This window comes from Cucumis sativus, chromosome 7, assembly GCF_000004075.3.
Source record: "Cucumis sativus cultivar 9930 chromosome 7, Cucumber_9930_V3, whole genome shotgun sequence".
NCBI classification, from domain to species: Eukaryota; Viridiplantae; Streptophyta; class Magnoliopsida; order Cucurbitales; family Cucurbitaceae; genus Cucumis; species Cucumis sativus.
Window position 1 is genome coordinate 20,644,653 of NC_026661.2, and position 12,856 is coordinate 20,657,508.

A 12,856-nucleotide genomic window follows, 5' to 3' on the forward strand; every position below is an offset into this window, starting at 1 on the left:
AGATGAGGGAGAGATGAATAAGCAGTTTGGTGGTAGGGTTTGGAAAAGGATAGGAAATGGCAGGCAAGTTGGTGTCTCCATACGTTGTCTTCAAAGTTTTGCATAATTTTAGTACCAAAAATATGGACCTACAATTTCTTTCATATTTTCTAACATTTTCCTCTCGCTCTTTCTCCGTTCGCTTCAAATTTGTAATAATTCCATCGATTTAAATTTTGGACGACACATTCATAAATTTACCGATTGACATTCTCTTCTTTAAATTTGATTCGAAAAGTTATATTGTGAAGTTAAACATAATCATTATTTTAAACCAAAATAATCTTATGAATGGTTAGATTTTATGTGTGTGGATTTCTTCAAATGTCAAGTCAAGTAAAATAGATAATTAGAACTTAACTTAAGTTTTATTCTTTTAATTAATCTTTTGAAATTTAAATTGGGTACGTCTCTAATTGGCTTTAAATCTTAGTTAACATATTTTATTTGTAAAGTCATGTATCAATTAGTACTTGTGATGTACTCCATTTATTATATATAAATTGTTTTCAAAGTCCAAGCAAGGATTGAATTAAAAAATAAATTATAATTTAAAAAACATTTGAAATTTGGAACATAAATAGAAGCCAAATTCAAATATGAAGAAAAGAAAGAGGAATTTTTTATTGTTGAGATGAAAGTATGAGGATTTGAGTAAAAGAATTAAAGAAATGTAGCATATTTTCTTTTAATAATAAAAAAATTACTCTTCAAACATCAGTGGGTTCGAACATTTACTTAGTTTCATCAAAGCTTCATCCTAATTACATAAAGCTATTTATGTTTAATTAAAAATTATAAAAAAGTTAAATGAAATTTAAAATAAAAAGTAAAGGTGTGGATTAAATAAAGGGAGTCTTTAATATGTTTAACATTAATGATGAATTTAATATTTGAAGTGAAGATCATAGGTCAATTTTGGCTATTAATTAGCCCTTAAATATAATCTTGAATTTTGTATTTTCCCAAACTGCCACCTCACCTACCACCATTTTTTTTAAATTTTAATTAATTAATTAATTTCTTTTTTTAAAAAATAAGACTTTCATTTTTCCCTCCAAATGAAAAGAAAATAATGTTATCCATTTTCAAATTTCAACTTCTTCAACTTTTATTTTAATAAAATACAATTAGTTCTTTGTAATCTCTCAAATTGAATTCAAAATCCAATTACATTGCCGCACACACTAAATTAAATATTATATTTAATCTTGCAAGTAGTTTAGTATAAAATTATAATATTTAATTTAGATGATCGAGAGGAAATAAAAGAGAATGATTTAATATTTAATATATATTTTTAAATTTTAGAAAAGGACTATTTTAAAATTATATATATATATATATATATATAAGGTTTGGAAAAGGAATGAAATGAAATTATTTGGGTGAGTAAAGGCTTACAATAGTCATTTACACAAAGAGTGGCTGAAATTAAAAGAGAGTCCAATCACAATCAAATTATTCAGAGGGGAATTTAAAACTAAACATGTGAACAACATTTGAGATAAACATATTTGATTAATATATATATCTACTACTTTCCACCTTGAAAGAAAAACAAACTTATTAAGCTAATAATATGGTATGAGTATGGTTCAACGACAATAAGTACATAGTTGATAACGATCATTTTCTCAATTAAAACTTATCACATGTAGACATCGTTATTTGATGAGTATATAGGTCTTAGAACAAGTCACAATGAAGAATGTATTGACCAATTCTAATATCATCTCATCTCTTCTACCAAGTTGCCTAATTGGATTAACCATTTCTTATAAAAGACAAGTATTCCATTACTAGTCTTAGTACAAATTACATGATTAAATGCTATCAACGGTATGTTTAAACCATAAATCACGAACGTATATTCATTTAAAAATTGTTGGTAAATAATTAGGATTTGAAAAATGTTTTAAATCTGAATAAAGTAGTAATAGGGTGAATTTCAATATTATGATAAGAAAGAGGGAAAATGAGGAAATGTTAAATTAATAGGGTATTTATATTGGTTAGTGATAATTAAATGCTATTATTGGTACTAATCAACGTCCTTAATCATGTGTTTGACTATAATCGGGATGATTGTTGTGTGTAGCACGCCAAGACCCAAATCGGAAATTGTCTTTGTTGATTTGATTAATAAAATGAATTTGTGTTTGAAAACTTCAACCATATATTTTATAACTAGTAGTGACAAGTCAAAGAGGCATGGTTGGAGTTTGGGCTCAGCTGATCACGAATAGGCCCATTTTGAAGTGGGCTCCTAAGTAATGAAGCCCATTTGGAAGAGAGAGAGAAAGAATGTGAATTTTCTTTTATTTAATAGAAAAGAATTGAAAAGGTAAAAGGAAAAGAAAAAAAACATTCTTGCAAGTTGGGAATGGAAACCTAATTAGATGGAGGAAATGGCAAAATAACAAAACCCAATGTTGATTCCGACGTTTCATCATTTTGTGGCCAAAATTGTAATAATCCTCTGCTGCTTCCGCTTCACATGTTGGTTTCGTACGAAATGCTTCCCTTCCCCTCCCTCCGGATTTTATCCCCTCCTCGCCTCCTCCATCATTCTCCTTTCCCCCTCACCTAATCCCTCCCTTCATTCTACTAAACATCAACGACTCTCATTGCTTGCAACCCAAATATCAGGAAGGTCTTGGTGAGAAGTTGTTCAACTCAATTGGGTCTCCTCTCTTTCATTTCATAATTAGGATTTCAATTCTACATTATTCTTTTAAAACAGTCACACACACAAGTCCACTTCCAAATATTCCCTTCAACAACCACAATTCCAAATCTCACACACAAACATTGAAAGATAAAAATCATATGAAAATAATATCAACAATTAAAGAAATAAAATGAATAAATAATAATACCCATTCCTAGTCATTTTCATATGGTGGTACACTGTAATAATAATAATACAACATTTGGCTACACACAAAGTGAAGGTATAAATTTAAAAATCCCATCATCTGTCAAAATTATAATCATACCTTTTTCTTCTTTTGTTTTGCATTTATAATCTTTGTCTTCTCCTATCACCTCTTCTGCTTTCTTTTAAACTCTGTTTTTCTTTTCCAAATTTCCAAATTTCCCAAATTCCCAATCCAAAAACCATGAACATTCACCAATCTCCCTCTCACAGTTCCGGCAAAATCTCCCCTGGTCCTCAATTCCCTGATAATAATTCCGACCAATCTTACTGGTTCGACGATTCCACCATCCTCGACATCGATTACTTCGTCAAAACCCTAGCCGGAATCAAAGCCAAAGGCGTACGTAGCGATTTAATCGGCTCTGTCATTACACATTACGCTTCAAAATGGCTTCCAGATCTCTCCGATGAAGCACTCAACAATCATCATCAACGGAATAATAATAATAATGGTGGTGGTGTTAATTTGATGAACAATAGTTTTCAGGAATCGCCAGAGAGTGTGACGAATTCATGGATGAAGAAGAGGTTCTTTGTTGAGACGTTGGTTGGAGTTTTGCCACCGGAGAGGGATTTGATTCCGTGTAATTTTCTGTTGAGGTTACTTCGGACGGCGAATATGGTGGGAGTGGAGGCGCCGTACAAGGCGGAGTTGGAGAAGAGGATAACATGGCAATTGGATCAAGCGTCGTTAAAGGAAGTGATGATACCGTCGTTTAGCCACACGTGTGGAACGGTTTTAGATGTGGAGTTAGTGATTAGGCTTGTGAAGAGGTTTGTGAGCTTGGAAGACGGCGGGGGAGTTAGGAGTGGCGCCGCATTGGTTAAGGTGGCGAAATTGGTGGATTGTTATCTTGCGGAGGCGGCGATGGATTCTAATTTGGGATTGACGGAGTTTGTGGAGCTGGCGGGTGCGTTGCCGAACCATGCTCGAGCCTCCGACGATGGACTTTACAGAGCCATTGATACTTATCTCAAAGTAACCATTCTTTCTCTCTTCTCTTTTTGCATGCTCTTTTCATTTTTGCATGTGGTCCTTTCCTTTCTCTTCTCTTTTCTTTTTCGTCCTTTTTCAATCACAATATTACCAAAACTTGAAACCTTTAAGTTCTTTTTTTCTTCCAATATCAATTTCTCAATCACATTATTTATTATTTTTTTTAGTGTTTGAAGTATTGATAAAGATTTTGTTAAACACACTAATTCTAGATTTTTTTTTACTAAACAAAAAAAAGTACTATAACAATTTTGTTCTTTTTTTTTTTGTGGGAAATAAATTATCCAAAATAGATAGCTTTCTTAAATTATTTTTCATTATTTTCAATGAATGAAACCCTTTTATTTGAAACATGGTTTAGGAAAATCATACAAGTTATCCATTTAAAGATTTTAAAAAGTAATTAAGGTTTAATTGTGAGTTTACCTCTTTTTATTCATTTAATCACTAAACTTTTAAATTAACTAAATATATTGAAATGGAACAAACTAAATAGGAACTTAATTGGGACATAAAATATGATTATAAAAAGTTATAGATTTAGAATAAAAGTGGTTGAAAGAGAAAAAGAGAAGGGTTATGTAATAGAAAGTTGAGGAGGGTGAAGGAAGGGAGGATGTTGGGTTCCACTTTCCACACATTTGAAGTTTTCTCTTCCTCTCATTAATCATTGGTCTCTCCATATGACTTCACTGCCCATTCTCAGATTCCGCCTAAAAGAGACAACCTAAAAAGTTCATTTCTTTATTTCCCCTCAAACCTCACGTGCCCTAAGATTCCAACCTACCATTTTCAACTTCATATTATTCCTTCCTATCAATATATTTCATCCAATTACTCTACTTATAATCACATCACTTACCAAAATATTAACACCCTTCAATGGATATAACAACCCTGTCCAACAAATGGCTGTCAACTAACCATTGTCTTCAAAGCAATTTCTATCCGACCTTAGTGATAAATCGTTTCTTGTTAGTTAATTAGTTGTTCTCTCCAATGCTAACTCAATATCTTCTTTAGATGTGCATTCGGCAAAAAAGAATTGAAATTAATAGTTATAGTAAAAAATGTTTAATTTATATGTGTTAATTAAACAACTAGTAATGAATAATAATACACATTATGGGGGGCTGTGGTTTTAGGCACATCCAAATGTATCAAAACAAGAAAGAAAGAGTATATGCAAACTAATGGACAGTCGGAAGCTCTCAACAGAAGCCTCACTCCACGCAGCTCAAAACGAGCGTCTCCCAGTTCGAGCAGTAATCCAAGTCCTTTTCTCGGAGCAGACTAAACTCAACTACCGTCATCTTGATTGGAGTGGCTCGATCGGTGGGGGAGGAGGACGTAGCCCCTCCGCTGCCCTCGACCACCTACCAACAAGGTGCCAGTCGAAGAGAGAAATCACAGCCCAACAGATGGAAATCAAGAGGCTAAAAGACACCGTTGTGAGGCTGCAAAATCAATGCAATTTAATGCAAGCCCAAATGGAGAGGCTGTCCGAGAAGAAGAGATCAGGGAGTTTTTTCAAATGGAGGAAATTTGGTTTTAAGAATTATGTTGGGGATTTGGAGAAGGTTGATGACGGCGGAGGTGGAGGCGGAGGTGGTGGAGGTGGAGAAATGGAGGAGGAAGGTTTTGGGAGGCAGACGCCGGTGGACATTAAAACAAAGTTGGTGAAACGTAGGACGCCAACTAAGACATGGAGGAAATCTGTGTCTTGAAATGTATGTTTTCTTTTCATCTAATTATGTATCTAATCATTATTATTTATTTCTAATCTAACTTTGTCTTTCTCTTTTTATGCATTATTATTATTTCTTTAATGTAAAATTGCTTCATGTCTTCATTCTAATTCCATATATTAGCTTTCTCCAAATATATAATAGCAATATTTTCACCTTTTTTCTAATTCATTTAGGAAAATTTAATTGATTATACTTTTTTTTTTTTGTTTACTTTACTCATCATTAGTGGTGTAATTTTGACATTCTCATGCCTAGTTTAAAGTTTTGTTTACAAATAAAATGCAGACTCCAAATATTCCATAATTTCTTTTTGTATATTTGTAAGTTCAGATTATAGCTTACACGAAATAACTCGTTTGATCCTACAACATTTAGATGTGAATATAACTTTAAGAAATTAATTCCTAAGTAGGTGACCACGTGAATTTTAGTTACTCTACAATTAAAAAGAAAATTTAACTACAAAATTACATAGATTTTGAATTTTAAGGATTTTATCATTTGATTTTTTTTTTCAACGTTCAAAATTATAAATTTAGTCTCCAATATTTTAAAACTCACATGTTTAGATGACAAATTTGAAAACAGAGGTTTTATGAATATAAAATAAAAATTTACCAAAATTTACCAGATACGAAACTAAAGAGAAAGTTAACAACTTAAAAAGAAACTCAAAATTGAAAGATTAAACATAAAGTTTAACCAAATACTAAAAAAAATGATAAAAAGATGATATATTTATATACATGAAAGGTGAAATGAAAAGCAGCATAGAAATATAATTAGAATTTATTTTTATTATTGTTTGAAAACTTAGGTATATGTAAATAGATTATTTCTAACATGCATTTGAATGAGGATTATCAAAAGTAACAATAAAAGGGCGAGGAAAAGATATTTGTCAATTAGATGAAATTTCCATTTCTTCCGTTGGAGATATTTTAGAACACAAGGTTTGGAGTTAGATAAAGCTTAAGCTTGCAATCAATAATCAATGGCAGTCGGAGTTGGAATCAAATCACCAAAATTCTCTCTTTAATCATCAATGGGTTCAATATTCGAAGTACCGTTATCCACTACGAAGGCACAAAATTCCCTCTTTTTTAACTGTTAAACCCCCTCTCAAATGCAAAACCCCCGACAACAATGCTCTGTATCTTCACCCATGGCGGTTTTTGCTCAATCCTCTCATCTTCTTACCTATCTTGACCGTTCCAACCCACAAGTCCCCAACAACCACAACCCGAAAACCTTATCTTTCTCCAAAAATCTGCAAACCCACAAGCATACGCTAAGAAAAACTCAAGAAATTTCAGTTGTTGGCGCCGCGGTGTCTCATTCGGCCATCGACCAAACCCAGAACTTAGAATTACGAGAACTATGTCTTCAGGGGAATTTAGAACAAGCGATGAAACGTCTGGAATCGATGCTAGAGCTCCGGATTGAGGTGGAAGAAGATGCTTACATTGCTTTGTTGAGGCTGTGTGAATGGAGAAGGGCGCCCGATGAAGGGTCTCGAGTCTACGAACTTGTTTCGAGTTCCAAATCTTGTTTGTGCGTTCGGCTTGGTAATGCTTTGTTGAGCATGTTTGTCAGGTTTGGCAATTTACTTGATGCATGGTATGTGTTTGGTAAAATGTCTGAGAGAGATGTGTTTTCTTGGAATGTATTGGTGGGTGGGTATGCTAAAGCGGGGTGTTTTGATGAGGCTTTGAATTTGTATCATAGAATGTTGTGGGCTGAAATTAGACCTAATGTATATACCTTTCCCTCTGTTTTGAAAACTTGTGCTGGTGTTTCTGATATAGCTAGAGGCAAGGAGATTCATGCGCATGTCATAAGATTTGGATTTGAGTCGGATGTAGATGTGGGCAATGCTTTAATCACTATGTATGTGAAATGCGGTGACATAAGTAATGCAAGGATGCTGTTTGATAAAATGCCAAAGAGAGATCGAATTTCGTGGAATGCAATGATTTCGGGTTACTTTGAAAATGGAGGGGGATTGGAAGGATTAGAATTGTTTTCCATGATGCGTGAGCTTTCAGTTGATCCGGATTTGATAACTATGACTACTGTAGCATCTGCATGCGAGCTTCTTGATAACGAGAGATTAGGGAGAGGAGTCCATGGTTATGTAGTTAAATCAGAGTTTGGAGGTGATATTTCAATGAATAATTCTTTGATTCAAATGTATTCAAGTCTTGGGCGTTTGGAGGAAGCAGAGACAGTTTTTTCACGAATGGAGTCGAAAGACGTTGTATCGTGGACAGCAATGATAGCAAGTCTTGTCAGTCACAAGCTACCTTTTAAGGCTGTGGAAACTTATAAAATGATGGAGTTAGAGGGCATACTGCCGGATGAGATCACTTTAGTTAGTGTGTTATCTGCTTGTGCTTGTATAGGCCATTTGGATTTAGGTATAAGGCTTCATGAGATTGCCATTAAGACTGGCCTTGTATCACATGTCATAGTCTCAAATTCTCTTATCGATATGTACTCAAAGTGTAAATGCGTTGACAATGCCTTGGAAGTATTCCGCAATATCTCAGGAAAGAATGTCGTATCTTGGACATCACTTATCCTTGGGTTACGGATTAACAATAGAAGTTTTGAGGCCCTGTTATTCTTCCGTCAGATGAAGGAATCAATGAAACCAAATTCTGTAACTCTGATTTCGGTCCTATCGGCATGTGCTAGAATAGGAGCTCTAATGCGTGGTAAAGAGATTCATGCACATGCACTACGTACTGGTGTTGGGTTTGATGGCTTTTTACCAAATGCTATTCTAGACATGTATGTAAGATGTGGGAGGAAGGTGCCTGCACTAAACCAATTTAACTCTCAAAAGAAAGATGTCACGGCGTGGAATATACTGCTTACTGGTTATGCCCAGCAGGGACAAGCCAAGCTGGCTGTTGAGCTATTCGACAAGATGCTTGAATTAGAGATACATCCAGATGAGATTACCTTTATTTCTCTATTATGTGCTTGCAGCAAGTCAGGTATGGTTACGGAAGGGTTGGAGTACTTCAATATAATGAAAAACAAGTATAATCTGACTCCTAACCTGAAACATTACGCATGTGTGGTTGATATACTCGGCCGTGCTGGGCAATTAGACGATGCTTATGATTTTATACAGGACATGCCAATTAGGCCGGATGCAGCCATATGGGGAGCCTTGTTAAATGCTTGCAGAATTCACAGAAATGTTGAGCTTGGAGAAATTGCAGCGAAACGTGTATTTGAAAAGGACAATAAAAGTGTTGGGTATTATATCCTTCTCTGCAATCTCTATGCTGGATGCGGTAACTGGGACAAGGTTTCAAAGGTTAGATCACTGATGAGAGAGAGAGGACTATCCGCAGATCCTGGTTGCAGTTGGGTGGAAATAAAGGGAAAAGTTCACGCTTTCCTCAGCGGTGATAATTCTCATTCTCAGTCAAAGGAAATTAATGGGGTTCTGGATGGATTTTGTAGCAAGATGAAGGAAAATGGTTTCGGCAATTTGAAGAGCAGTTTCACGAGTGAGATTGAATCCTCCAGAGCTGACATTTTTTGTGGGCACAGTGAAAGGCAGGCCATTGCGTTTGGGCTGATCAATACTGCCCCGGGGATGCCTATTTGGGTGACAAAAAACCTGTATATGTGCCATAGCTGTCACAACATGGTAAAGTTCATCTCAACAATAGTACGTAGAGAAATATCGGTCAGGGACGTTGAGGAGTATCACCATTTCAAGGATGGAGTCTGCTCATGTGGGGATGAGGGATATTGGGGAAAACCTGATATAGGATGAAACTACTTAATTTTCGGAATTCTACATAATCTTAGTCATCTATGGCAACACTGAACAGCATACGGTCACTTCCCGGTTGTTTGGACAATGTACGAAAGGTCGAAAACGAGGTAAGACAAAAAATGAAATTCCAGTGGAATCAACAAAATATTGGCAACTTAACTGCCATGCCAAACTTGAGGAAGCCAGTTTGGTTGTCTCTGATGGCTGAAAAGATATGCGCGGTGCTGCCATGGAACTTTGTTGAGGTAAGCTTTATGAAGGAAATGTGCAAATGGATTTGATGTAATAACTTTGGTAAATCATATACAAAATTCGCCCATTAGAGTAACACATTGAAGTATTCATGTCAATACTTGATAAATTACAGAATGAAAATACTCATTTGCCATAGCTCTTCCCTTTTCTTATGTGCTTTTTCAGAATGAAAACTAGTTTGGATGTAATGTAATTAAAAATTTTAGGTTGAAATACAATTTTGATCTCTGTAATACAATTTTAGTTCCAATAGTTTCGATAAATTTTAATGTTAGTTTCCACTATTGATTTTTTTTGTTTTTGTTATTTAAAGGCATTTTTACCACAATTTTTGAAAACATGTTTCCATATTGTTTCTTTCTCACTTGAAAAATAGTATTTATTATTCAAAAAGTTTGGTAAAAGCTAATAGTAGAGGGACTAAATTTAGAAGCACGGGGAATCAAAATCATATTCGAACTAAATTTTAGAATATGATAGATGAATAAAGGATTCTAAATATTGTATTTATCGACCTTTAAATAAATTGTTAAAATATAACAAACTTTTAAATTGAAATCTAATGAGTCTCTTCTTGACATCAAATAGGTAGGTTGGATGGGTGACACACGAATATAAAAAAATCTAATTGATCTAGATATACATGAGATAAAGTCATATTCCATATTCTATTTGACATCATAGATATTATTTTAGTTCCATGTTAGATATTATTGGAGAGAGGAAATTTCACATCAAAGAACAATAAAATAGAATGGAACCACATTGAATATTTGAAAATGAAATGCCTCAAAGTAAAATATCTGTTTGTGAATTGTGATATCTTTATGGAACATTTCAAAAACTATATTAAGTATTTTACTCACTTATATATTTTCAATATTTCACATTCTAACACCATTATTATAATTTAATTTATATGCTTTCATATGTTAAGAAAAATGACATTCTCCCCCCTTATTTCCCATTCTTAAAGACTACAACTCATTGGTAGTTGAAACCTACAAACAAAATACAAAAAGGATCCATTCTTTACTGATCCCAATTTTGGACACTAAGCGTATCGGCTTTTGCCACACGGAGGTTAGTCACCGGCCGATTTCCAACTATGGAGGAGCCCGCTTCCGATCATTCCACCATCAGAAACCGGTGGTTACGCCGTCTTCCGGCGACCCTCAGGCTCAAAACTTCCGTCTTCGCAGAGATATCAGGTGCCGTCGGCGACCTCGGCACTTACATTCCCATCGTTCTCACTCTCACTCTCGTTTCTCATCTTGATCTCGGAACAACTCTAATCTTCACTGCTCTTTACAACATTGTCACTGGTCTCCTTTTCGGCATTCCGATGCCAGTTCAGCCGATGAAATCCATTGCCGCCGTCGCCGTTGCCGAATCTACTCATCTCACTCTCCCTCAAATTGCTGCCGCAGGCCTGTCCACTGCTGCCGTTCTCCTATTCCTCGGTGCTACCGGTCTTATGTCTGTCCTTTACCGATATCTTCCGCTGCCGGTTGTCCGCGGTATTCAGCTCTCTCAGGGTCTCTCCTTCGCCTTCACTGCCATTAAATACATTCGGTACAATCAAGATTTGGTCACCTCTAAAACCGGCGAACCTCGGTCCTGGCTTGGATTTGACGGCCTAGTAATTGCACTAATTTCTTGTCTGTTTCTAATTTTGACCACTGGAGCCGGCGATTCTTATAAGGAAGAACCGTCGTCTTCCGAACCGCTTAGGGGTTCTGAATCTCGTTCTGGCCGTCGAATCAGAAGGTTACGAATCTTGTCTATGATTCCTGCTGCCCTGATTGTGTTCTTGTTTGGATTTTTGATCTGTTTTCTTCGTGATCTTTCCGTTTTGAAGTACCTTAAATTTGGCCCTTCGAAATTGCACATTCTGAGAATCACGTGGGAAGATTGGAAAATAGGGTTTGTACGAGCTGCAATTCCCCAAATTCCTCTTTCAGTTTTGAACTCAGTGATTGCAGTTTGCAAACTGTCCGCTGATTTGTTTCCAGATCGTGAAGTCTCCGCAATGAATGTGTCTGTCAGTGTAGGGATAATGAACTTCATCGGTTGCTGGTTCGGCGCAATGCCGGTCTGCCATGGCGCCGGTGGTCTCGCCGGGCAGTACCGATTCGGCGGAAGAAGTGGCGCTTCGGTGGTGTTTTTGGGGATTGGGAAATTGGTTTTAGGATTGGCGTTTGGGAATTCGTTTGCACAGGTTTTGAGTCAGTTCCCAATTGGAGTTCTTGGTGTTCTTCTTCTGTTTGCTGGGATTGAATTGGCTATGGCTTCCAAGGACATGAATAGTAAAGAAGAATCATTTGTAATGTTGGTTTGTGCTGCTGTTTCACTCACTGGGTCTAGTGCTGCTTTGGGTTTTGGTGTTGGAATTGTTCTGTTTCTGCTGTTGAAACTGAGAGAATTTGACTGTTCTTCTTCTTCTTCTTGTCTTGGGTTTCAATGGATGAAGCCCAAATCTAATGCTGTAGAAGATGAAGCAACCCACTTTCTAGCTTGAAGAGGAAACAGAAGAAGAAGAAGAATGAACAATGAAGTGCTTTCTCCTTCCATTTTGATCCACTCTGGTAATGCTCTTTGGATGATAAGACCCTTCTCTTCACTGCAGTTTTGAGTATGTGTATATATATGTTTGTGTTGTGAATCTTTTCACAATTTTTTTTATTGTATGTGTTTGGGTCATAATGGGTTTCCATTTTTCCATAAAGAGGGAGAGGAAAAGAGTGGTTTTTAGAAATTTTCGATTAATGTAATCTAAGGTTGTTTACTTGTCAATAGATTCTGAAACCATGGCGACTAACTTTTGCAAAGGAAAGGTGTACGAGCTTTTTCCCAAGCAAGAATTAAGACTATGGTGGATTTATTTCAGGTTCTCTTACCCTATCAATTTTGTTTCTAAACTTCCTGATATATGTTAGTCTTTGAACCTTGTAAATAGTGGTGGTTGTTAAGTATGTGCTCGATTATGTGGTACGATCTTCATTGCTTTATAGTTTCTTGATTTTTAATCTAATTGTATTCTAATATCTTTTAACTCTTCTTGA

General features: G+C 35.6%; 3 protein-coding genes across 3 annotated transcripts; all 3 read left to right on the forward strand.

Moving 5' to 3' along the window:
* The first annotated feature begins 2,927 nt into the window (after positions 1–2,927).
* Positions 2,928–5,862, forward strand: LOC101220809 (root phototropism protein 3). Its single transcript, XM_004136029.3, has 2 exons — positions 2,928–3,962; positions 5,126–5,862. Exons 1-2 carry the CDS (start codon positions 3,165–3,167, stop codon positions 5,705–5,707), a joined length of 1,380 nt encoding a protein of 459 aa, XP_004136077.1. The 5' UTR covers positions 2,928–3,164; the 3' UTR covers positions 5,708–5,862.
* Positions 5,863–6,626: 764 nt separating this feature from the next.
* Positions 6,627–10,054, forward strand: LOC101220571 (pentatricopeptide repeat-containing protein At1g15510, chloroplastic). The gene has a single exon (XM_004136028.3). The coding sequence runs from the start codon at positions 6,858–6,860 to the stop codon at positions 9,531–9,533; it is 2,676 nt and encodes an 891-aa protein (XP_004136076.2). The 5' UTR covers positions 6,627–6,857; the 3' UTR covers positions 9,534–10,054.
* Positions 10,055–10,613: 559 nt separating this feature from the next.
* LOC101202979 (molybdate transporter 2) lies at positions 10,614–12,838 on the forward strand. The gene is made up of 2 exons (XM_004135784.3): positions 10,614–12,379; positions 12,591–12,838. The coding sequence occupies exon 1, from the start codon at positions 10,900–10,902 to the stop codon at positions 12,310–12,312; it is 1,413 nt and encodes a 470-aa protein (XP_004135832.1). The 5' UTR covers positions 10,614–10,899; the 3' UTR covers positions 12,313–12,379; positions 12,591–12,838.
* The last annotated feature ends 18 nt before the right edge of the window (positions 12,839–12,856 follow it).

Excerpts from the sequence above, each read along its gene's own strand:
- LOC101220809 (XM_004136029.3), top strand. The coding sequence starts at position 3,165 with ATGAACATTCACCAATCTCCCTCTCACAGTTCCGGCAAAATCTCCCCT. Across the intron at positions 3,963-5,125 it reads CCATTGATACTTATCTCAAA|GCACATCCAAATGTATCAAA; the intron begins GTAACCATTCTT and ends CTGTGGTTTTAG.
- LOC101220571 (XM_004136028.3), top strand. The coding sequence starts at position 6,858 with ATGCAAAACCCCCGACAACAATGCTCTGTATCTTCACCCATGGCGGTT.
- LOC101202979 (XM_004135784.3), top strand. The coding sequence starts at position 10,900 with ATGGAGGAGCCCGCTTCCGATCATTCCACCATCAGAAACCGGTGGTTA.